Source organism: Melanerpes formicivorus, unplaced genomic scaffold (genome assembly GCF_026170545.1).
Source record: "Melanerpes formicivorus ecotype bairdi unplaced genomic scaffold, bMelFor1.0.p_v2 SCAF_16, whole genome shotgun sequence".
NCBI classification, from domain to species: Eukaryota; Metazoa; Chordata; class Aves; order Piciformes; family Picidae; genus Melanerpes; species Melanerpes formicivorus.
The window spans coordinates 12,785,557-12,808,111 of NW_027142368.1; the positions used below are offsets into that span (position 1 = coordinate 12,785,557).

Consider the following 22,555-nt stretch of genomic DNA (forward strand, 5'->3'; position numbering starts at 1 on the left):
CGTATCACGGCGCAGGGGCGTGGCCACGAAGCCAGGGTCGTGACCGTGTGATGTGGGGGCGTGGCTGGAGGCGTGATCTCCTGGATGGGGCGTGGCCACTCTGGCCCCGCGCCCGCGCTGCCTCGTGCCCCGCGCCCCGGCCCGGCTCGGATATCGGGAGCTGTAATCGGAGGCCTCCGGTGCTCTTCCCTGATGCCCCCCTCGATGCCCCCCTCGATGCCCCCTGGGGCGCTTCATTCTCAACCCTTCCCCAGCGCCCCGGGGGGGCCACACCGGCTTGCCCCGCCCCAGGCCTTTTCTCCCGATGCGGGCCTACGTTAACCACCCCACCTCCAGCGGTGGCCTCGCCCTGGCGAGGGAGCACCGGACCTAGGGGATCTGGTTTCCACCCCCGCCTGTCCCCGCTCCATCTCCCCATCCCCTGGGCTCAGCGGTGAGCAGTGGGACTGGGCGGCAGGCACCATGTTCTTCCTCTTCCGTGGGCCACAGCGGCGGGGGTACTGGCAGCCCTGTGCCCCCGGCGTGCCGGGGCACCTCCCGTCCCTGTGGCCCGGGTAAATGGGGCGGCCGCCGCTGGTGCCTGACTCTGCGACGTCGGAGACAGGGGGGCTCCAGCACCCGTGGCACCTCGGGGAGCCGCGGGCGGCCAAACCATGGTGGTGTGTTACCCATGCAGCATCAATGGGGTGCAGAGGAGACGGGACTCCAGCTGCCCCCCACTTTTGGGCAGGTAATGGGTGTGGGGGGCAGAGGGCCGGTTGTACGGTAGGGCTGGTGGGTACCAGAGTGCCCTCCATGGGGAGGCCGTGGGGCTGGGGAACAGCTGGGTGGCTTCCCACATCTGGAACAGAGCGGCCGAGCAGGGAATAATCCGGAGGATTAAGGCGTGCGGCGGGCATGCTGCCCCCCCGCCGGCTGCCCTGCATATCCCCAGATATTCCATAAAAACCTCAAATCCCCACGCAGCCACGGCTGCTTTCACACCCCACCCCCACCCCCCCCCCGCCTCAGGCCACGGCCCCGGTTCGCCCCGGCGGGGGGCTCTGTGCCAGCTGGCCCCCCAGGGCCAGGCATGCCCTGCAGCATTGGGGCAGCCCCCAGCCATGGGCAACTGCACCAAGACCCCTGAGCGGAGGCTCACGAAGGTAAGACCTTCTGTGGGAGGGGTGTAGGAGGAGGGTGAGGAAGGGGGGACCCCTGGCTTAGCCCCCCTCCTGCCTCAGCGCTGATGCTTGTTGTGTCTGCAGGACGGGAAGCCACATTCTGGCCCCATAACATCCGGTGCTGGGGATGCCGAGGAGGGGGCAGAGGCAGCACAGTCCCCCCCACTGCAGAACTACTCAGTGCTGCAAGGGCTGGTGGGGCCAGCCTGCATCTTCCTGCGGCAGAGCATTGCCATCACCCAGCTGGTACGTGCCCACCCCCTCCCTGAGTGCCCACTGCAGTGGGCACCACGCTGCCAGGGATTTAGGGCAGGATCTGGGGGGGGATCCACGGGAGAAGGATCCCTTCTGCAGCTCTTCCCGTTTTTCCCAGGACCGGGAGCTGAGGCCTGAGGAGATCGAAGGTGAGGTGCTGTGACCTTTGGTGATGGGGACAGGGGGGAGTCTTTGCCCTGGTTGGGAGGCGTCTTGGGTGGGTGACAGTGATGGGGTGCTGTTGGTGACACTGTGCTTGTCACCCCCAGAGCTGAAGCAGGCATTCCGGGAGTTCGACAAGGACCGGGATGGATACATCAGCTACAAGGACCTGGGCGAGTGCATGAGGACCATGGGCTACATGCCCACCGAGATGGAGCTCATTGAGCTGTCCCAGCAGATCAGTAGGTGGCAGGGCATGGGGGGCCGGGAGGGGGGGGGGTCCCCTCTGCACTCCTCCTGCAGCCAGACCTGGCCTTGACCACCCCTGCCCACCCAGTCTGGTGACAGCTTTCTCCCACAGCTGGTGGGAAAGTGGATTTTGACGATTTTGTGGAGCTGATGGGCCCCAAGATGCTGGCGGAGACAGCAGACATGATCGGCATCAAGGAGCTGCGCGACGCCTTCCGTGAGGTGAGGGGCACTGCCCAGAGAGGTGGGGGAGTCTCCATCTCTGGAGACATTCCAGACCTGCTCAGATGCGTTCGTGTCTCCTGCTCTGGGTGACCCTGCCTCGGCAGGGGGTTTGGACTCGATGAGCTCCTGAGGTCCTTTCAACCCCTACTGTTCTGTTGTGATTCCGCGCTGGGGATGCGGGGCAGGGTGTGGGGGCCAGCCCATGGGCTGAGGGTGGCCATCCACGACTGGGGGGTTTGCTCTGCAGTTTGACACCAACGGGGACGGGCAGATCAGCATGGCAGAGCTGCGGGAGGCCATGCGCAAGCTGCTGGGGCAGCAGCTCAATTACCGGGAGGTGGACGAGATCCTCAAGGACGTGGATCTCAACGGTGATGGCCTGGTGGACTTTGAAGGTAGGGATCAGGGAAGGGGCTGGGAACGTCCTCAGGAATATTTGGGATGTTCCCTATGCGTTCTCCTTCTGGCAGAGTTTGTGAGGATGATGTCACGCTGAGGGTGGCCAAACCAAGCTGGGACCTGAGCCCCCGCCGTGCCTTACGAAGAGGAGGGGGACACGGAGGAGATGCCCAGCTCTAGCTGAGACCATGCCAGTGCAGCACGGTGCCCAAGCCCTGGGGTCAAGGTCCTCACTTGGTCAGTGCCAGGGGTGCTCACACTCGCCCTTGGCCATGCACCAAGGTCCAACAGCAGCATGGGACGAGGCTGGGCCCCTTTCTGGCACAGATTCGGCTGTGCTTTGGCCACTCTTGCCCTGATCTTTGCTCCTCCTGCTCCCCACTCTTGCCCTGATCTTTGCTCCTCCTGCTCCCATCCCACCTTGACCTCATCCCCAAACTCACTGACTGCTCCCTGTCCCTCCAGCTACTCCTGAGCAACATTGGCTCATCTCTGCCTCCCTTAATCCCACCCCTGCACTCTAGGCCAGGCCCCCTGCTCCCTCTATGCTGGGATTTAGGGCTGACCCTCCAGTGTGACCCACCACCCAGCCCTGTTACCACCTCTGACCAACCTCAGATCCTGCTTGGTCCTGCCCAGTGCCAGTGAAGCATTGTCCCTTGGCTGCGGGGGCCCTCCTGGATGCTCCCCAGCACTGGGGAGCCTGCTCGGGGATCCAGCACTCTGGCCAGGAGAGAAACTGGGAATGGAGTGTTACTGGACCCCATGGAGTGGGAAATGGAGTGTGGGGAGGGTGTGGGCCAGTTTACTTTTTCAGTCTTTGCCCTTTTGAAATGAAAAACTTTCTGGAGGAACTTTTCAGGTGGTTTTATGTTGAGTTTAAAGAGAATCTGATCATTTTCAGTTTGTGTATGTGCCAACTATTCACTGGGTACAATGACTGCTGTCCCCCCCCCATAGGGTACAACAACCACTGTGAATCCCCTTCCCCAGGTATGACAACCACCATGTGTCCCCCCAACTCAGTACCCCTACAATCACTGTCTGGCCCCCAACTCTGTACCACTTCACCCCCATGTCTCCCCATGGCACCCCAGGCCCAGGGAGTTTCTCCCCCCTCCTCACCACCTCGCCCTTCCCGCATGGAGTCAGAACCCCTAGGATCACCCCCTCACCTCCCCATCCCGGGGGCCATGGTGCAGGGGAGATCACAGGGGCTGGTGGGGCTGGTACTGGGTGGGGCAGCAGTAAGACCCTTAACAGGGACATGACAACTGCGGTCCCAAATTCACCTTCTCAGCACCAGCCCTATGTTGGGAGAGATGACACAGGGCTCGGGGCAGCCGGTACCATGGGTGGCAGCAGCGGAAGCCCCCCTCACGGCACAAGGCGGCAGGAGAGAGAAGGGGCGTGGCTAGAGAGAAGGAGGCGGGGTCGCGGGGAAAGGGGCGGGGCTGCTGACCAGGACTGGGTTATGTATAAGGGGCGGGGCGAAAAGGGCGGGGGTGTCGCCGCACGCCTCCACGGTAGCTGGCGGGAGGAGGTCGGCGTGCGGCGGCAGGATAACGTCAAGACGTCGGCGCGCGCAGGCGTCATCAGGGCGAGCGGCGGCGGCGGTGGTGGCCGGGGTGGGGGGGGCAGGGTGAGGGTAGGCCGCGGTGGGTCCTACGCATCGGAACCGAGCCGGAGCCGCCTCCGCGGAGCTGGGTCGGGTTCCGCGAGATTGAGCTGAGCTGAGGAGCGGAGGGAAACGTCGGTATAAGCGGCGGGGCGAGCGCGGGGGCCGCTCACCGACCCCCGCCGCGCTCCAGGGAGCCGGGAGCGGCGGGCGGCCGTCGGGGATGTCCTACAAGCCAATCGCTCCCGCTCCCGTTACCCCCGGAGCCGCTAGTGCCAGCCCCGCCCCGTCGGGGCCCGGGGCACCGCCCGCCGGTGAGCGCACCCTCCGGTAACCGTGGGAATACCGGGGAAGGGAGGGAATGGGGGTGGATACGGCCGGTAACGCTCCGTTTCCTGCAGCCACGAGCGTCCCGTCGCCCTCCGGCTCCGTCCCCGGCGCCGCAGCCCCTTTCCGGCCTCTCTTCAATGACTTCGGGCCGCCGTCCATGGGCTACGTGCAGGTGAGAAGCGGGGTGGGGACGGCCGGTGGCGGGGCAGGCTGGGAGCGGCGGGGAACAGCTCTCAGCCCCTCCGTGCCCTCCCCGTCCCGTCCCGCAGGCGATGAAGCCCCCCGGGGCTCAGGGTTCGCAGAGCACCTACACGGACCTGCTTTCCGTCATCGAGGAGATGGGGAAGGAGATCCGGCCCACCTACGCCGGCAGCAAGAGTGCCATGGAGCGGCTGAAACGGGGTAGGGATGGAGGGGAGGCTCGACGGACGATACACGACACGCACCGGGTGACCACCGGTCTTATGTGCCCGGGGGTGTCTCCACTTTCTGCGGGACAGGGGGATGGTCAGAAGGGTGATGTGGGGTGTCCCTTTGCTTCTCCCCACAGGCATCATCCACGCCCGGGCGCTCGTCAGGGAGTGCCTGGCGGAGACAGAGCGAAACGCCCGCACGTAACAGCTGCTGTCACCCGGGACCCCCGCCCCGCCCCGGGACCACCCCCCACGGTGTCCCTGCCCCGCTGGCGGCGGGGAGGGGGAGGCCACCGTGCTGCCCGCACTCTCCGCTCTTTATAAAATGCGTGTTTTTATAAATAAAAGGACATGGTTGGGATTGTGCCTGCTCCCTGCGGGGGGGTGGGGGGGGCGGGGGGAGCGCTGAGGTGGTCAGCAGGGTCTCGGTGGTGATGGAGGGGTCTCGAAGGAGCGCTGCCAGGGGGAGGGAGCTAGCGTCCGGGGTACAGGGGGGAAGAGCCGGGATGTGGAAAAGCTTGGAGCAGCGCCTTTGGGGGGGCTGGTCTTGGAGCTGTGTTCCTGGGTCAGGAAGTGCAGAGATGAGCGAAAGGCTCTTTTTAATGCTTAAAAATGGGCTTTTTTTAATAAGTCCCCCCTTTAGAGATCTCGGGGCGCGGGCAGAGCCCGTTCCCGGGGCGGGGGGCAGTGATTAGTGCCTGCGGCCGCGTCGTGCCCGTGGAGCGGCGCTCCTCGACTCTCCGTCTTTGACGTCACGCTCCCCTGCCCGCTCCCCCCCTTCCCCTACGTCACGGTTGTCACCGTGGGAACGGGCTGTGATGTCACGAGGCGGGGGGCCGGTTCGGAGCAGCGCAGGGTTGGCGGGGCCGGGGTTGCGCTGGGTGGGCAGGCGGGCGGGAGTGCGGGGAGGCAGCGGCGGGGGCGAGTGGAGCCGGAAAGAGCCGAGCGGAGCCGAGCGGAGCCGAAAGCGAGGCGGGCGGAGCCGAGCGGGCAGGGGGCGCGTTGCCATGGGAACGCGAGCGGAGCGGGCCGGGCCGGGCTGAGCCGAACCGAACCGAGGCGAGGCAAACTGGGCCCAACCGGGCTGGGCCGAGCCGAGGCGGGCCGGACTGGACTGAGCCGAGCCGAGCCGGGCCGGGCCGGGCCGAGCCGAATTGGGCCAGGCCGAACCGAGCTGGACTGAGCCGGGCCTCGCTGAGCAGGGCCTGGCCAGGTTAGAGCGGGCCGCTACGGGCCGAGCCGGGCTAACGGCCCCCTCAGCAGGTGCTGCCCCCCGCCACCATGCTCATCAAGGAGTACCACATCCTGCTGCCCATGAGCCTGGAGGAGTACCAGGTGGCTCAGCTCTACATGATCCAGGTGGGGCTTGGCGGGGCTGAGTACGGGCGCCGCAGGGGGCTGTGGGGTTGGGATCTGGGGAGTGCAAGGGGCTGTGGGGCTGCGCGTTGCAGGTGCGAGGGACCGAATGTGGAGTCTGAGGGCTGCAGGGGGCTCTGGAGGTGGGTATTGGGGGGCGTGCGGGGGGCTGTGGGGTGCAGGAAGCCAGGGGGCTGAGCACTGGGGGTGCAGGGGGCTGTGGGGCAGAGCATGGAGCCTGAGGGTTGTAGGATACCAGGGGGCTGAGCATGGAGAATGCAGGGGGGCTGAGGCTGACCCCAAGGGATTGGCAGGGTGTCAGTGAGGGTTGGGTGGGTTTGGGGGTCACCGAATCCACTTGGGTATTCTGGGAGTAGGTGTGGGGCTGGGATGTGTAAGGATGTGGGGACAAGGGGCTGTGAGGTGCCAAGCTGCAGGGTTTTGGGGGGGGCACGCTCAACTGTCAGCTCTCCCCACAGAAGAAGAGCCGGGAGGAATCGAGTGGCGAGGGCAGCGGGGTGGAGATCTTGGCCAACCGCCCCTACACCGACGGCCCGGGTGGCAACGGCCAGTACACCCACAAGATCTACCACGTGGGCTCCCACATCCCCAGCTGGTTTCGGGCCCTGCTCCCCAAAGCTGCTCTGCAGGTGGAAGAGGAGTCCTGGAATGCTTATCCCTACACCCGCACCAGGTAGGATGCCGCAGGGGCTGTGGGGGTGGGATGTGGGGCTGGCTGTGCCACCAGGCTCACCCCTGTGCCCATCTCTTTCCCTCCTGCCAGGTACACCTGTCCCTTTGTGGAGAAGTTCTCCATTGAGATCGAGACCTACTACCGGCCAGACGCTGGCCAGCACACCAACGTCTTCAACCTGAGTGCAGCAGAGAAGAGGCAGAGGATTTTGGGTGGGTACATCCATGATGGGCTTGGCTTGGGGTGCCAGGCAACACCCAATGCCTGCTGAGGTGCCCACATGGTGCCTGGGTGTGCCACAGTGCGTAAAAGGGGCTTGGTGTTTGTGATGGGCTTGGCTTTGGTGTGAAGACATTTATGGGGTGAATGTAGCAGGGGAGGGTGCCTGTGCCCCAGTTTCCCTGCCCAAATCTTTCTGCCCCAGTCCTTCCTGCACACTCCCTTGGCAGGACTGCCAAACCATTAAAGATATCTGGGGGGGGGGGGGGGTTGGATTTCATTCTCCATCTCCTTCACTTGCTTCTATTTGTGTTTATAGTCCTCTCCTTTCCAGTCCCAGCCTGCTCCCTCTTCTTTTCAAGTCCCAGCTCCTGGTTTTCTTTTCCCAGTCCCAAACTGGGTGTGCACAGACCCCCGACCCAGAACATTTTGGCTCAGGAGGGAGGGAGCTGCAAAAGCCTGTCCCCATTTTCCCACCCCTTGCCCTGCTTCTTCTGCTCCTCAGGGCTTTGCTCCAGATCGTTCCTGGGGGCCCACGTTGCTCTGGAGCTGCAGAGCTGGGAGCCCGGGGTTGGGATCTCTCCTTCAGTGGTGGGTCTGGCCCTGGCTGCTGCAGTCTGCCTTTGCTGGCGGTTGTTTGAGGCGCTGGAGTGCAGAGTGTGACGCGCTGCTTCTTAAAATGGAGGCCTAAAATAGGCACTGGGAGGAAATGATTCATCTGACCTATTTCTCTCATTGGCTCTGGTGGCACTGGGGATGTCCGGCTGGGATGCTGGCAGCCTGGGCCCCGGGGGCACGAAAATCCTCTTCCTGCCACCACTGAGGGCAGGCAGGGCAGAGCCCTGTGCCCACTGGTGGATTTCTTTCCCCCCCACCACCACCAGTGTCCCATCCCACAGGCTCGTGGTGTCTTGGGTGGCTTCTGACTCCTGTGTGGATGGGGACAGGGAAGGACTGTCCCCAGCAGTGATCCTGCTGGGATTTTCTTGGCTAGCTCTCTGCTGTCACCCTGGGTGTCCTGTGGCAGTGACAGGTAGAAAGCCGATCTCCTGTTTCAAAGGGCGGTGGAATCATTGTCAGGGTGAGCTGAAGGGATGGCTGTGCCCTGCTGGATGTTCAGACAGACTCAGCAGACATCATGTGAGCAATGTTCCTGGGAGCTGCTGTGGGACCACAGCCCCTGTCTCAGCTCCTTGATGCCACCAGCCCGTTGGGCATCGATTGGAGGGCTTGTGCTTCCCTCAGCGCTGCAGCCCAGCCCGGGCACAATCCATCAGCGTGGGCTGGGCAGCGTTTGGGTGGCCTTGGGACATCTCTGTAGCCTTGGCAGAGTGGGGGGGACACTAATGCAGAGAGCAAATGGGCTGTCCTCTCAGCCTCTCCTGCCACACAGTTTAGGCATTGTGGGTGCTGCTCTCCCACCCTGGGAATGTTTGGAAGGGTTGTGGTGCTTGGAATTTTTCACCCACCACAGGACAAACCTCCCTTCAGAGCTCCTGCCCTGTGATGGTTCCTCACTTTTTGAATCTTGAAAGTTCTTTTTCCGCCCCTTTTTTTATTGTATTTTTTTGCCCCAAGCTGGAGAAAGAGACCACAGGCAAATAAATGTGAGGTCAGCAAGAGTCTGGGTATGGGCTGGGGACAGCTGGCTGAGGAAAGCTCTGTGAGAAGGCTGTGAGGACCAGTGGGGTGCCATGGGACCCCTCAGGACCTTCTCAGGACCCCCCCACTAGACTGGGTGGGAGGCAGCTAGCCTGGGGAAGGAGCTGGAGCAGCCAAACTGCTGGTGGTTTTGTGCAGGATTGGACCCCCCCAAACCCCCAAGATCTGTTGGATTCTGTTCTCCTGAGTGCCATCCAAGAGCTCTGCCTCTAATTTTGGGGGAGCCACCCCTGTTTTGGGAACAGAGGGATATTGCCCTCACACTCTTAATCTGGATAGGGGCTCTTCTTGGGTCAGGGGGTGGTTTTGCTGTGTCTATATCATGGTTTTGGGGGAGCCCTTAGGGCTGGGGGTTTGGGGGGCGCAGGTGGTGGGGCTCACCAAGCTGCTCTATGCAGCTCGTGCTCAGTGCCAGCCCCCACATCCCCCGTGGTCACCAGGGCCACTCATCAGCTGCCAGGCCTCCTGGTTAGTGCTCAGATGTGTGTCAGCTCCAGATCTCTGCATGCTTCACTGCCTCCCCTGCCCCCTCACAGCCATGCTGTGCTGGATCAGGCCCCATGTAGGGGTGGGATGTGTTCAGGTGTACCCAAGGGAGCTGTTGGTTGTAGAGCCACAGGGTAGAGTGTTTCCTAAGGGCTGTGTTGGGTGGAAACTGGCCTGGGGAAATAATTGGGTGTGTGTCCTCTGAGATTTGTGTGCCTGAGGGGCATCTTAAGTCATGGAATCATGGAACCATTTGGGTTGGAAAAGACCTTCAAGATCCTGGAGTCCAACCCTTAACCCAGCACTGCTAGGGCACCACTAAACCATGGCCCTCAGCACCACCTCTCCAGGGCTTTGAAACATTCCAGAGATGAGGACTCCACCACTGCCCTGGGCAGCCTGGGCCTCAACAACCCTCAAGGGCAAGAAATTGTTCCTCATGTCCAACCTAAACCTGTCCTGGGGTGACCTGAGGCTATTTCCTCTTGTTCTACCACTTCTTGCTAAGGAGAATAAGTTGACCCCTACCTGGCTTCAGCCTCCTTGCAGGGAGCTGTAGAGAGCCAGGTGGTCTCCCCTCAAGCTCCTTTTCTCTAGGCTGAACACCCCCAGCTCCCTCAGCTGCTCCTCACCAGCTCTGTTCTCCAGACCCTTCACCAACTCCATTGCCTTTCTCTGGACCTGCTCCAGCCCCTCAATGTCCTTTTTGGAGTGAGGGGCCCAAAACTAAACCCAGAATTTGAGGTGTGGCCTCAGCAGTGCCCAGTGCAGGGGCCAAAATTGCTTCCCTGGTCCTGCTGGCCCCACCAGGCTGCTGGTGGCCTTGGCCACCTGGGCACACCCTGGCTCGTCTCCAGCTGCTGTCACCAACCCCTCCAGGTCCTTTTGCACCCATTCTGCCCCCAGCCTGGAGCCTTCATGGGGTTGTTGTGACCCACGTGCCAGACCCAGCCCTTGACCTTGGTGAACCTCATCTCACTGGTCTTGGAGCATCGCTGCAGCCTGGCCAGGTCCTTTTGCAGAGCCTGCTGCCCCTCAGCGTGCCCTTGCTGAGCGCTGCGGGGTGAGCAGTGCCATCCCCCCTCGCAGACACCATCGACATCGTGCGGGACCCCATCTCCCCTGGTGAATACAAGCCTGAGGAGGACCCCAAGCTCTACCATTCAGCCAAGACAGGCCGAGGCCCTCTGGGGGACGACTGGCTGGAGGCAGCTGCCGGCGGGCCCCTGATGTGTGCCTACAAGCTCTGCAAGGTGGAGTTCCGCTACTGGGGGATGCAGTCCAAGATTGAGCAGTTCATCCATGACGTGGGTGAGTGTGCTGAGCCCTCACCCCCAGCACCTCGGCTTTGGTGGACTGGGAGAGTTTGGAGGAGCCCTGGGTCTATTCTGGGTTCCTTTTGCCCCCTGCCCCTCCCCACGCCTGCGGCAGGACTGCGGAAGGTGATGCTGAGGGCCCACCGCCAGGCGTGGTGCTGGCAGGACGAGTGGACAGACCTGACCATGGAGGACATCCGGCAGCTGGAGGAGGAGACGGCCAGGATGCTGGCGCAGAAGATGGCCAAGTGTGGCGACGCCGAGGAGCCCTCCAGCGCGGGGCCCAGCCCGGAGGGGCGGCTGGAGCCGGGGGCTGCCGCTGGGCAGGAGGGGACTGAGGTGCCCGGGGTGGACGATGCCTCCCCTGATGATTCATTTGCCAAGCAGTGGTCCACCTCTTCTCGGTCTTCCTACTCCTCCCAGCATGGAGGTGAGAGACCAGGTTCTGAGGGGGTGGGATGTGGTCCCTTGACCCCCAGCTGCTGCTGTTCTCCATCAGGAATGTGTTGGGGGACCCTTGCTTCTGTGGTCTGGGTCTCCTGGGGGAATTCGGGTTCCCAAGGGGTGCCCCTGAGACTCCTGAGGGCAGCACTGGATCTTTTGGGGTGGCTTTGGGTCTCTTGGTAAAGCTCTGGGTGCTCCAGGGGTGGTTTTTGGTCTCCTGGAGTGGCCTTGGGTCTCCTTGGATGCCTATGATGCCCCAGGGATGCCCTTGGGGTGGTCCTGGGTATCCCAGGGGTGGCTCTGGGTCTCTAGGAGGGGGCTGTGGAAGGATTTCTCAGGATCTCAGGTAGTGATAGAACTAGGGGGAATGGAATGAAGCTGGAGGTGGGGAGATTCAGGCTGGATGTGAGGAGGAGGTTCTTCCCCATGAGAGTGGTGAAGCCCTGGAATGGGTTGTCCAGGGAGGTGGCTGAGGCTCTGTCCCTGGAGGTGTTTAAGCCCAGGCTGGCTGAGGCTCTGGCCAGGCTGATCTAGTGTGGGGTGTCCCTGCCCATGGCAGGGGGGTTGGAACTAGCTGATCCTTGTGGTCCCTTCCAACCCTGACTGATACTATGATACTATGACTCTGGGTCTCTTGGGGAAGCTCTGGGTGCTCCATGGGAAGTCCTCAGTCTCCTGGGATGGCCCTGGGTCTCCCTGTGGGACTCTGGGTGCCTTAGGGCTGGCCCTTGTTCTCTGGGGGAGGCCCTAGGCGGCTTAGAGATGGTCCTGGTTCTCCTTGGGTGGCCCTGGGTCTGTTGGGGGTTTCTGGGGGTGCTGTGGGTGCTGACCTGAGGCTGGTGGCAGGGGGGGTGTCTCCTCAGAGCCTGTCCGAGTGGCGGATGCAGAACATCGCTCGCGACTCCGAGAACAGCTCCGAAGAGGAATTTTTTGATGCCCACGGTACAATGGGGCAGCCCCACGGCTTGGCCAGGTCCAGGCCCCAGCTTCTTGGGGTGGGGGTGCAGGCACAGGGCTGCTCCCCTCACCCAAGGTCCTCTCCCTGCCACCACAGAGGACCTGTCTGACAGCGATGAGGTCTTTGCGAAGGAGATGACCAAGTGGAGCTCCAATGACTTCTTGGACACGCTGGAGCGACCAGCAGAGCTGGATGAGGCACTGGGTGAGTGGTGAGGGGGTGAGGGGTGAGTAGCCCCCAAGCCCCAGCATGGATGTCCTGGGAAGCAGGTGGCCCTCAGCAGGCCACCAGGGTGAGTGGTGATGGGGTGATGTGGTGAGTAGTGAGTGGCTGAGGGGTGAGTTGGTGAGTGGGTAAGGGGTGAGTAGTGAGTAGCCCCCAAACCCCAGCATGGATGTCCTGGGAAGGGGGTGGCCCTCAGCAGGACAACCCATCCGGGCTCACCATGGCTGTGTACTCACAGGAGATGGATCCAGCACCACCAAGGTGGATGGTGAAGGTTTGGGGACATCCAGCTTCCCCGAGGTGAGCGTCCCACTTGTCTCTTCCCTCCAGCCCCGTCCCCTCACCCTGGCACAGGGTGCCACAGCTGGGGCTCTCCCTCTGTGGTGGGTTGAAATTTCCTCCCCCAACATTAACTTTGCCAGCCCAGCCCAGTTGTAAGCAAATGCAAGCTGTACTTACAAGCAGAACTGCAATCTGCAGTGGAGTGCAATGAATCTGCACAAAAGAGACAGGAGTTACAATATTTACAGGGATTTACAATTGAGAAGCAGCACAGGAACACCTCCCTGCTCAAAGACCAGGGCAAGCTACTAGCTTGTCCTTCCTTGCCTCCCCCTGAGCCCCATGCACAAAAGGAGGCACAAGAGAAAGGAGCAGAGGAGTTAATACCAAAACAATGCAGCCAAGGTCAAGTAGAAGCAAGTTAGCATCTCCCCCCCAGAGCAAAGAAGTGAGAAGGGAAATTGTTTTGGTAGACTGAATCCACTGAGATTGTTTAGAATTATCTTTGTTTGCCTTTTTACACCCAGTAGTGATGTATTTGCTACTTTTCTGTCCAAGATCTGTGAAAACATTTTGAAGGCATAGCCTAAAGGCATAGCCTGCTTGAACGTGTCCAGAGAAGGGCAAGGAGGCTGGGGAGGGGTCTGGGGCACAGCCCTGTGAGGAGAGGCTGAGGGAGCCGGGGTTGCTTAGCCTGGGGAAGAGGAGGCTCAGGGGAGGCCTTCTTGCTCTCTACAACTACCTGAAGGGAGGTTGTAGCCAGGTAGGAGTTGATCTCTTCTCCCAGGCAACCAGCACCAGAACAAGAGGACACAGTCTCAAGCTGTGCCAGGGGAGGTTTAGACTGGAGGTGAGGAGAAAGTTCTTCACAGGAAGAGTTATTGGCCCTTGGAATGTGCTGCCCAGGGAGGTGGTGGAGTCACCATCCCTGGAGGTGTTAGAAAAGGCTCGGATGTGGCCCTTGGAGCCATGGTTTAGCTGTCAGGAGGTGTTAGGTGTTGGGTAATAGGTTGGACTTGATGATCTCTGAGGTCTTCTCCAGCCTGGCTGAGTCTGTGATTGAAACTCCCACACCTCCCCGCAGGGCGGCTCGGCGGAGAGCGCGGCGCAGGCGTGCCGGATCCACGCTCTCTTCCTCATCCTCCACAGCGGGAACATCCTGGACCAGGGTGCCGGGGAGCCAGGCTCCAAGCAGGCAGACGTGCAGACCTTGGCTGCCACCTTCGACGCCGTCACTCGCGTCCACTTCCCCGAGGCGCTGGGACACGTGGCCCTGCGGCTGGTGCCCTGCCCGCCCATCTGCGCCGCTGCCTACGCTCTCGTCTCCAAGTAGGGATGGCAGCGCCCCTGTGCTGGTGCTGAGGGGCAAGCAGGGCAGGGGTTGTCCCCATGGGAAACAACCCCGAGAAGGCCAAGGGCATCCTGGCCTGCAGCAGGAGCAGTGTGGCCAGCAGGAGCAGGGAGGTCATTCTGCCCTGTGCTCAGCACTGCTCAGGCCACACCTTGAGTCCTGTGTCCAGTTCTGGGCCCCCAATTTAGGAGAGATGTTGAGATGCTGGAAGGTGTCCAGAGAAGGGCAACAAAGCTGGGGAAGGGTCTGGAGAATAGAGGTGGTGAGGAGCAGCTGAGGGACCTGGGGGTGTTGAGCCTGGAGAAAAGGAGGCTGAGGGGAAAGGAGGTTGGAGTGAGGTGGGGGTTGGTTTCTTCTGCCAAGGAACAAGTGACAGGGCAAGAGGCTATAGCCTCAGGTTGCCCCAGGGGAAGTTTAGGTTGGATATGAGGAACATTTTCTTGTCCTTGAAGGTTGTCAAGGCCTGGCCCAGGCTGCCCAGGGCAGTGGTGGAGTCCCCATCCCTGGAGGTGTTTCAAAGCCATGGAGCTGTGGTGCTGAGGGCCATGGTTTAGTGGTGCCCTGGCAGTGCTGGGTTAAGGGTTGGACTCCACGATCTTAAAGCTCTCTTCCAACCCAAACAATTCTGTGATTGTTCTGCCTAGGACACAGGGGATGGGATGGAGATAACTGGGTGCAGCACTGGGGTGGGCATGTGCCATGCAACTGGGACATCAGGGCAACCTTGTTCATCCTCCTCCTTCCTCATGTCCTTCTCAGGCTCAGCCCCTACAGCCACGACAGGGACAGCCTGTCCAGCAGCCAGGACCACATCCCACTGGCTGCCCTCCCACTGCTGGCCACCTCCTCAGGCAGCTACCAGCACGCCGTGGGTGCCGTCATCACCCGTGCCAACCAGGCCTATGGCACCTTCCTGCACTCTGCAGAAGGGGCTGGCTTCTGTGGCCAGGTCAGAGGGGACTTGGGCTTTGAGGGAGCTCCCCTGGGAGCTGTCTTGACCTTGGGTCAAGGATTTGGAGGCTCCATTCTTCATTACCCTGAGCGTGGGCCCCTGTGCTGTTTGCAGGTGGTGCTGCTGGGTGACTGTGTGGGTGGCATCCTGGGGTTTGATGCCCTCTGCCAGAGCCGGGCGGGCTCCGGGGGCAGCCGCAGCAGCAGCCGCCGCGGCAGCTTGGTGAGTGCCAACAACCCCAGCACCCAACCGGCATCAGGGTGGGTGGGTGGGTGGGTGCTGGGGTGCAGGGTGGCTGTTCAGCTGGGAGATGATGGTTCTTGTCTGCCAGAGCACGGAGCCCATCTCCCCAGAGCTGTGTGGGGGCCGGGACCCGCTGGCTGATGGGACAGACGGAGCCACCACGGGCTCCAGCCAGGCCAGCCCGGAGCCGGGGACACAGCCACCGTGCCGGGAGCAAGGGGACAGCCACCATCACAGCTCCTCCTCCAGGTGAGGGTGAAGCGGGGGACAAGCAGTGCCACCATGGCCCATAACCACAAGAGCCCTGCTCTTCTCCAAACTCATTTTCCCATGGGGGAAAAAAAAAGCCCAAAACAATGGAAAGAGTAAATTTATCATCTGCTTGGGAATTTCCTGGGGATTTCCCATCACCCCAGCTTGGGAAGGAGCATGGCATGGGGCAGCCTGCCTCAGGGTTGTCTTAGAATCATAGAATCATTAAGGTTGGGAAAGACCTCTAAGATCATCAAGTCCATGGCAAGGGGCAGCCTGCTCCAATGTCTTCCTCAAGCTCCCCTACCTTCAGCAGCTCCTCTGGGCCCACAGGGCCATGCCAGGCACAGCTTTTCCCCCAGGATGGTGCCATCCCTCTTCATTTCAACTGTCCCCAACTCTCCCAGCCTGCAGGCCACTGAGGAGGTAGAGGGAGCACGGAGCAGTGATGGGGCAGAGGGCACCAGCTCTCGTCTTGACTTCAAGGTCTCTGGGTTCTTCCTCTTTGGTTCCCCGCTGGGGCTGGTGCTCGCGCTGCGCAAGACTGTCATGCCCGCTCTGGATGGTGAGGAGCCCTGCCAGCTGTGCTGCCAGCATCCACCCCTCCCCATGGGCCTCCAGCCCTCATCCCTGCTTGTCCTCTCCTTGTTCCCTACCAGCCTGAGCCCCACAGGACTTCCCCAAAGAGCCCTGCTTGGCAGCCAGCCCTGTCTGCATGGGCATCAGTGTTGGTGCGTGCCTGAGTGTCCCCTTTCCTGAGCATCCTCTTCTCTAAATGTTCCTTTCTCCTACTTCATGCCAGCCCCAGCCTGTCTCTGGCTATCACCAGTGTCCTAGGTTTGAGCCCCTTGCATGCCCAGCCCTGGTTTTGTGTGTGTTGTTGGGTGCCCAAGTTTCCCCTTCCCCAGATGTCTCTTTCCCTGCTCTGCACCAGCCCCAGCCTGTCCCCTGTCTGTCACCAGTGTCCTGGATGTGAGCCTTTTCCATGCCCAACCCTGTTTTTGTGGGTGTTGGTCTCAGTGTGTGCCCAATTGTCCCTTTCCTTGACCATCCCCTTCCCTGCTCCATGCCAGCCCCAGCCTGTCCCCCACCTGGCCCTGGTGTCCTGGGTTTGAATCTTTCTTTCTCCTCGCTGGCTTTTGAGCTCCTGGCTGCACTGCCCTGTGCCCTGCAGCCCTCATGCCCCCTTACAGTGCCTGTCAGGCTCTTGGCCATGCAGGCTGGGCAGCCCCAAGCCCTTTTCTGTGCCACAGTTGCCCAGCTGCGTCCTGCCTGCGAGCAGATCTACAACCTCTTCCATGCTGCCGACCCCTGTGCCTCTCGCCTGGAGCCCCTCCTGGCCAAAGCCTTCCATGCTGTCCCGCCCCTCAGCGTGCCCCGCTACCAGAAGTACCCGCTGGGTGATGGCACCTCGTCCTTGCTGGGTGAGCAGCACCGGTGCCAGGCTGGTCCTGGGCACTCTGAGCTGCATTATGGGCTGTGGTGTTGTGCTGGTGGTACCCAGAGCAGCCACAGCTCTCCTTGGCTGGGGGGGAAAGGGACGTGTGAGCCCTGCCCAGGTCTTTGGGGCTGCGGTGGAGGGTGGTTGTTGTCCCCAGGGAGCTCTGTCCTCACCTGTCCCTCTCCACAGCGGAGGCTCTGCAGATGCACTCTGCCCTGTTCCTGCCTGAGGTGGACATTGCTGCTCCTCCTACCCCCACCAGCAGCTTTGGGGGCTTCTGGAGGAGCAACGAGCCAGGAGACCCCCCAACTCCTGCCAGCACCAGTGAAGTTGTCAAGAGTAAGTGCCACCCTTGCCCATCCCGTGCTGGCAGCTCGGGTCGATGAGGTGCAGGGCTGGCTTCATTCCCTCTTTCCCCATAGTCCTGGAGCGCTGGTGGGGCCCGAAGCGCATCGACTACTCTCTGTACTGCCCCGACGCCCTCACCGCCTTCCCCACCATCACCCTGCCGCACCTCTTCCACGCCAGCTACTGGGAATCCTCCGACGTGGTGGCCTTCATCCTGCGGCAGGTATGGCGGGCACGGCGGGTGGCACGGCTGGCCGGGGACCGGTGGAGGCTGAGCCAGGGCCGTGCCTGCTCGGCAGGTGATGGAGAAGGAGGGGCCGCAGCCGGCGGAGAGCGAGGAGAGCTCCATCTACAGCCCGGCGATCCCGCGGGAGAAGTGGCAGCGCAAACGCACCCAAGTGAAGATCCGGGTACGTGCCCCCGGCCCCGCGGCCGCACAAAGCTTTGCCAGGGCGCTCCCAAGGGAGGTAAATCCTCCTGGGGGGCGGTCACAAGCCGTGTTCCCCAGAACATGGGCCCAGTTCTCTTGAGTGGCTATCAATGATCTGGATGAGGGAACTGAGGCAGCCTCAGGCAGTTTGCAGATGGCTCTCCGTTGGGTGGCAGCGTTCATCTGCTGCAGGGTTGGAGGCTCTGCAGAGGGGTCTGGCCAGGCTGGATTAATGACTGTGGTCAATGGCTGGAAACTGCCCGGTGGAAAAGGACCTGGGGGTGCTGGTTGGCAGCAGCTGAAAATGAGCCAGGGTGTGCCCAGGTGGCCAAGAAGGTCACTAACATGCTGGCTTGGATCAGCACGAGTGTGGCCAGCAGGATCAGGGCAGTGTCCCTGGACTGGGCACTGCTGAGGCCACACCTCAAATCCTGGTCTCAGTTTTGGGCCCCTTACTCTAAGCTGGACTTTGAGGGGCTGGAGCAGGTCTGGTGAAGGGCAACAGAGTGAGTGAAGGGCCCAGAGAACAGGGCTGGTGAGCAGCTGAGTTGAGCCTGGAGAAAAAGAGGCTGAGGGGAGACCTTCTGGCTCTCTCCAGCTCCCTGAAAGGAGGCTGGAGCCTGGTGGGGTTGGTCTTTTCACCCTGGTATCAGGTGACAGAACAAGAGGAAATGGCCTGAAATTGTGCCAGGGGAGGTTTAGGTTGAATGTGAGGAACGATTTCTTTCCTTCAAGATTGGTCAGGCATTGCAACAGGCTTCCTGGGGAGGTGGTGGAGTCCCCATCCCTGGAGGTGTTCCAGAAGTGTGTGAACATGACACTGTGGGACATGGTTTTATGGCCATGGTGGTGTTGGGTTGAGGGTTGGACTCAGTGATCTCAGAGAGCTTTTCCAGCCCAACCAATTCTGTGATTGTCTCCCCGGCCAGACCTTGGCCATGGGGCGATACAGCTGAGGGGCTTTACTTCTGGCTGTCAGGATGGTCCTACAGCCTGGTGGGGTCCATGTGCCATTTTGGGGGGCTTCTCTGGCACAACCACAGCCCTGGCATGAGCTGCTGAGCCCACTGTGTCCCTGCAGAACGTGACTGCCAACCACCGTGCCAGCGACGTGATCGTGTGCGAGGGCAAAGCCCAGGTCCTCAGCGGGCGCTTCATGTACGGACCCCTGGACGTGGTGACACTCACTGGGGAGAAGGTACTGCTGGGCCCACTGGTGCCACCAAGACCCTATCAAATGGGTGGGGATGTCCAGGAGGCGACGTGGTGCTGGTGTCACCCATGGCAGGGGAATGGATGTGGTGAACCAGTTCCTATATAGGGTGGTGGGAAGGTCATACGGGAGTTGGGGGCTGGGGATGAGGCAGGATCTGGAGGGGCAGTCCGTGCTCAGCCCTTTGCCCTCTCCAAGGTGGACATCTACATCATGACCCAACCACTGTCAGGGAAGTGGCTGTACTATGGCACCGAGGTGACAAGCGGCAGCGGGCGCCTGACCTTCACCATCCCTCCAGACAAGGCTCTGGCCATCGGCATCTACCCTGTGCGCATGGTGGTCAGGTGAGGCAGGGGGGCGCGCTGCCACCTCGCTTCCTCCCCCACCCCTTTTGGCAGAGGTCCCCAGCTAGCTGCTCCCTCTCTGTGGCAGAGCTGGTGCCAAGCCACTCTGCTCTCCCACGCCAGGGGGGACCACAGCTACGCCGAGGCGTACCTGACGGTGGTGGCGCGGGGCACGGAGTCCGTCGTGTTCAGCATCGACGGATCCTTCACCGCCAGCGTCTCCATCATGGGCAGTGACCCCAAGGTGCGGGCAGGAGCCGTCGATGTGGTAAGGTAGGTGTCCTTCAAACCACAGGGAGAATCTCCTCCTCCATTCCTGGGGTGGTGACAACCCAGTTGGAGTAGTGAGAACATCGGAGCAGGTTCCTCTCTGGGGATGAGTTGGGGAATCTTCCCACCCACCCCCTCGCCCACTTTTCACAGCATCTCTGAGCTGGTGGGGAAACAGCCTGCTCCTGGTTTTGGTCCTGAAGCCTGCTGTGGTAACCCACAGCTCTGCTGTGCCTTCAGCCTTGCCAAAATCCCTGGGAGGAGGAAGGGTTTGGAGGCAGCACCCATGTGTGATGTGTTGGGAGAGCATCACAGAATTGTTTTGCTTGGAAGAGAGCTTTTAAGATCGTGGAGTCCAACCCTTAGCCCAGCACTGCCAGGGCACCACTAACCCATGGCCCTCAGCACTTCGTTTTTGAAACCCCTCTGGGCATGGGGACTCCACCATTGCCCCAGACAGCCTGGGCCAGGCCTTGACAACCCTGAAAGGCAAGAAATTGTTCCTTATGTCCAGCCTAAGCCTCTCCTGGGGTAAATTGAGGCCCTTTCATTTTGTCCTGTCACTTGTTCCTGGGGAGAAGAGCCTGATGTTTTCAGGGAGCTGCAGAGAGCCCTCAGCCTCCTTTTCTCCAGGTGCAACAACCCCAGGACCCACAGCTGCTCCTCACCACAGCTGTTCTCCAGATCCTTCACCAACTTTGTCTCCCTTTCTTTGGGGTCACTCCAGCACATGGTGGAGCAGATGTACCAGCTGCTGGGTGGCTTCCCACCAGCAGGACTGTCCCTACCCAAGCTGTGTCCCCTCCCAGGCACTGGCAGGACTCGGGGTACATGATCATCTACGTGACGGGGCGCCCTGACATGCAGAAGCACCGCGTGGTGGCCTGGCTCTCCCAGCATAACTTCCCCCATGGTGCTGTCTCCTTCTGTGATGGGCTCACCCACGACCCTCTGCGCCAGAAGGCTGCCTTCCTGCAGAGCCTGCGCACCGAGGTGGGCACATGGGGACGCTGGCAGGGTCGGGAGTGCAAGCAGAAAGGCGGTGGAGGGGGAGGGGGAAGCGTGGGTTGCACTGCAGCCTGTATCCATCTCCATCCTGGAGATGCTTGGAGCTGGACCATGAGGATGGAATCTGCAGCCCCATATCCATCTTCATCCTGGAGATGCTTGGAGCTGGACCTTCTGCCAGGACCATGCCCAGGGCACAGCACAGTAGCTCCCAACCCAACCTTTGTAAAAATGAGGGTGTCCCAGTCCCCTGTGGGTGGCTGTCCTCACAGGAAGGGTTGGTCCCTGCCCTAATGCCCTGCTTGTGCCCGTGGACAGGCGGAGATCACCATTGTTGCTGGCTATGGTTCCACCAAGGACATCTCTGTCTACAGCTCGCTGGGGCTGCCACCAATGCAGATCTACATCGTGGGCCGAGCTGTCAAGAAGTTCCACAACCAGTGCCAGGTATGGTGGTGGGACTGGGGCTGCGGGGGACAACTTCTGACCCTGCCAGGGAGTGTGTGCTGGCTGGGCCCACCATCTTGGGCTGTCCCTGTGTCCCACAGTTCCTGTCTGAGGGCTATGTAGCCCACTTGGCTCAGCTGGAGGCAGCAGCATTGGCCAACTCACCCAAGGGACCTCCACGGCCCGTGCTGGGCAAAGGCACCTACGGCTGCCCGGCACCGGTTGACTTCCTACGCAAGCAGAGCCAGCTCCTGAGGTCCCGGGGCTCCAGCCAGGCAGAGAGGGATGGGGGACCCCCACCAGGGCCCCCAGGGCTGCCCCGGACCAAGCCCCGCAGCGTCAGCCTCAAGCTGGAGGGTGAGGAGTGAGGGTGGCCTGGCCACTGTCCCTCTCTCTCCACCACAGCCTTCATTTCCCAGCCAGGAGCGCATGGGGCCGGAGCCAGTGATGGGCCTTGAGCCCGTTGGAAGGAGACAAAGGGTGCTGGGTCCCCTGAAAGTGAGGGACCCTGGGAGCTGGCACCTCGAGCCCCACCAAGGGCTGGAGCAATCCTCTCCAAGGGCTGGAGTGATCCCCTCGGGGCTGAGCCACCTGAAGTTCCCCCCTTCTGTCCCCCAGCTCTGCTTCCAACCTGTTCCCCTGGTCCTTTGGGGCTGCTGGGCAGTGCCAGGTGGGGCTTGTCCCCTGGGGAGCTGGTGTGTTGTTCTCTGGGGTCCCTAGGCAGAGTCTGGGGGGTTGGGACGTGGCTGTTTTCCAGGACAAGTGGTGTCTGTCCCACTCCCCACCTATTTATTTCTGTTCAGTGTGGGGCAGGGGAAGGGTTGGGGTTCAAAAGTGGTTCCTCTGTTCTCTTTGTTTGGTGTGAAATAAAAGCAATGTAAAGATGAGGAGCTGGGACTTACCTCTCTGCTCTGTACCCTCCTGGCTAGGGAAGGTGGCACCAGCGCTTCCACCCACCAGCAAAGCCCTGGCCCTGGGGACTATCAGACCCAGGAGGTGGCCTTGGGGCACAGGGGTTGGGTCATGAGCAATTTGAGAGGCGTCATGGTAGGAAAAACACAGCCTGGAGTGGCCCTGGGCTGCCCCCTGGTTCTTGGGTAGGTCTTGATGCTGAGCACAGTGAGGCAGCTTAGCCATTGTGCCATCACCATCAGGCTGGGGTTTGGGATGCTGCAGGCTCAGCTTTGAGCTCATGAGGGGCACTCCTGTGACAAAATCTGCTGCTTCTACAACCTCAGTTCAGGGTGGAGCCTGCTGGAGCAGTTTGGTGGCTCCACACCTCAGCAAGAGTCACTGAGCAGTGTGAACGCATCCACTGCTGGGGGCAGTGCTCACCACAGCAAGTCAAGGCTCAGTTTTGAGCTCCTGAAGCCCCCCTCAGTGACAACATCTCCCTGTCAGAACAGCTTCCATGCTCTGAGCCCAGGATGGAGAACCTGGAGAGGTTCTGTGGCTCTACACCTTAGAAAAATCCTTGAGCAGCTTGAACACATCCAGGGTGGTGCCAGCGCTCCCCACAGCAAGTCCAGGGCTCAGCTTGGAGCTCATGAGGAGCACCCCAGTGACAGCATCGAGCTGCTTTTACACCAGGAGCACAGAACAGAGTCTGCTGGGGAGATTTCATGGCTCTGCACCTTAGAAGGGTCATTAAGGAGCTCGAACACATCCATGCCAAGGGCACAGCAAGTCAGGACTCAGTTCTGCAGTGAACTTGTGAGGTCTTAGCACCAGAGCTTGACCAGAGCTTGACCCATTCCAACCTCCTTTGCCACCAACAGCAACGTTTTAAAGCAACAA

General features: G+C 61.3%; 3 protein-coding genes across 7 annotated transcripts; all 3 read left to right on the plus strand.

Annotated features, from left to right (window-relative positions):
* Window positions 1–136: 136 nt before the first annotated feature.
* CABP2 (calcium binding protein 2) lies at window positions 137–3,356 on the plus strand. Of its 3 annotated transcripts, none has more exons than XM_068148248.1 (7): window positions 137–730; window positions 1,248–1,409; window positions 1,537–1,567; window positions 1,688–1,822; window positions 1,942–2,051; window positions 2,302–2,449; window positions 2,525–3,356. In XM_068148248.1, exons 1-7 carry the CDS (start codon window positions 671–673, stop codon window positions 2,548–2,550), a joined length of 672 nt encoding a protein of 223 aa, XP_068004349.1. In that variant the 5' UTR covers window positions 137–670; the 3' UTR covers window positions 2,551–3,356. The 3 variants fall into 3 exon arrangements, with proteins under 3 accessions (XP_068004349.1, XP_068004350.1, XP_068004351.1); XM_068148249.1 differs by lacking the exon at window positions 137–730 and adding an exon at window positions 744–1,145; XM_068148250.1 differs by lacking the exon at window positions 137–730 and adding an exon at window positions 1,060–1,145 and having other exon boundaries at window positions 1,248–1,413.
* Window positions 3,357–4,067: 711 nt separating this feature from the next.
* On the plus strand, window positions 4,068–5,175 carry CDK2AP2 (cyclin dependent kinase 2 associated protein 2). Its single transcript, XM_068148251.1, has 4 exons — window positions 4,068–4,385; window positions 4,473–4,573; window positions 4,671–4,803; window positions 4,952–5,175. The coding sequence occupies exons 1-4, from the start codon at window positions 4,295–4,297 to the stop codon at window positions 5,017–5,019; spliced, it is 393 nt and encodes a 130-aa protein (XP_068004352.1). The 5' UTR covers window positions 4,068–4,294; the 3' UTR covers window positions 5,020–5,175.
* Window positions 5,176–5,748: 573 nt separating this feature from the next.
* PITPNM1 (phosphatidylinositol transfer protein membrane associated 1) lies at window positions 5,749–22,552 on the plus strand. 3 transcript variants are annotated; one of them, XM_068148252.1, is made up of 23 exons: window positions 5,749–6,173; window positions 6,650–6,864; window positions 6,955–7,076; window positions 10,321–10,542; window positions 10,663–10,977; window positions 11,838–11,933; window positions 12,046–12,153; window positions 12,413–12,474; window positions 13,541–13,785; window positions 14,567–14,756; window positions 14,874–14,981; window positions 15,091–15,251; window positions 15,662–15,819; window positions 16,508–16,678; window positions 16,885–17,034; window positions 17,118–17,266; window positions 17,343–17,453; window positions 18,555–18,671; window positions 18,885–19,033; window positions 19,157–19,306; window positions 20,113–20,296; window positions 20,630–20,758; window positions 20,860–22,552. In XM_068148252.1, the coding sequence occupies exons 1-23, from the start codon at window positions 6,096–6,098 to the stop codon at window positions 21,124–21,126; spliced, it is 3,657 nt and encodes a 1,218-aa protein (XP_068004353.1). In that variant the 5' UTR covers window positions 5,749–6,095; the 3' UTR covers window positions 21,127–22,552. The 3 variants fall into 3 exon arrangements, with proteins under 3 accessions (XP_068004353.1, XP_068004355.1, XP_068004354.1); XM_068148253.1 differs by lacking the exons at window positions 5,749–6,173; window positions 6,650–6,864; window positions 6,955–7,076 and having other exon boundaries at window positions 10,473–10,542; window positions 10,698–10,977; XM_068148254.1 differs by lacking the exons at window positions 17,118–17,266; window positions 17,343–17,453; window positions 18,555–18,671; ... (3 more) ...; window positions 20,630–20,758; window positions 20,860–22,552 and having other exon boundaries at window positions 15,662–15,985; window positions 16,885–16,972.
* Window positions 22,553–22,555: the final 3 nt, after the last annotated feature.

Bases quoted from the DNA above. Each gene is read 5' to 3' on its own strand.
- CABP2 (XM_068148248.1), top strand. From the start codon at position 671: ATGCAGCATCAATGGGGTGCAGAGGAGACGGGACTCCAGCTGCCCCCC. The intron at 1,568-1,687 runs GTGAGGTGCTGT...TGTCACCCCCAG, and splicing joins GAGGCCTGAGGAGATCGAAG to AGCTGAAGCAGGCATTCCGG. The intron at 1,823-1,941 runs GTAGGTGGCAGG...TTTCTCCCACAG, and splicing joins TGAGCTGTCCCAGCAGATCA to CTGGTGGGAAAGTGGATTTT.
- PITPNM1 (XM_068148252.1), top strand. From the start codon at position 6,096: ATGCTCATCAAGGAGTACCACATCCTGCTGCCCATGAGCCTGGAGGAG. The intron at 7,077-10,320 runs GTGGGTACATCC...CCCCCCTCGCAG, and splicing joins GAAGAGGCAGAGGATTTTGG to ACACCATCGACATCGTGCGG. The intron at 10,978-11,837 runs GTGAGAGACCAG...GGCTGGTGGCAG, and splicing joins CTACTCCTCCCAGCATGGAG to GGGGGGTGTCTCCTCAGAGC.
- CDK2AP2 (XM_068148251.1), top strand. From the start codon at position 4,295: ATGTCCTACAAGCCAATCGCTCCCGCTCCCGTTACCCCCGGAGCCGCT. The intron at 4,386-4,472 runs GTGAGCGCACCC...CGTTTCCTGCAG, and splicing joins GCCCGGGGCACCGCCCGCCG to CCACGAGCGTCCCGTCGCCC. The intron at 4,804-4,951 runs GTAGGGATGGAG...TTCTCCCCACAG, and splicing joins CATGGAGCGGCTGAAACGGG to GCATCATCCACGCCCGGGCG.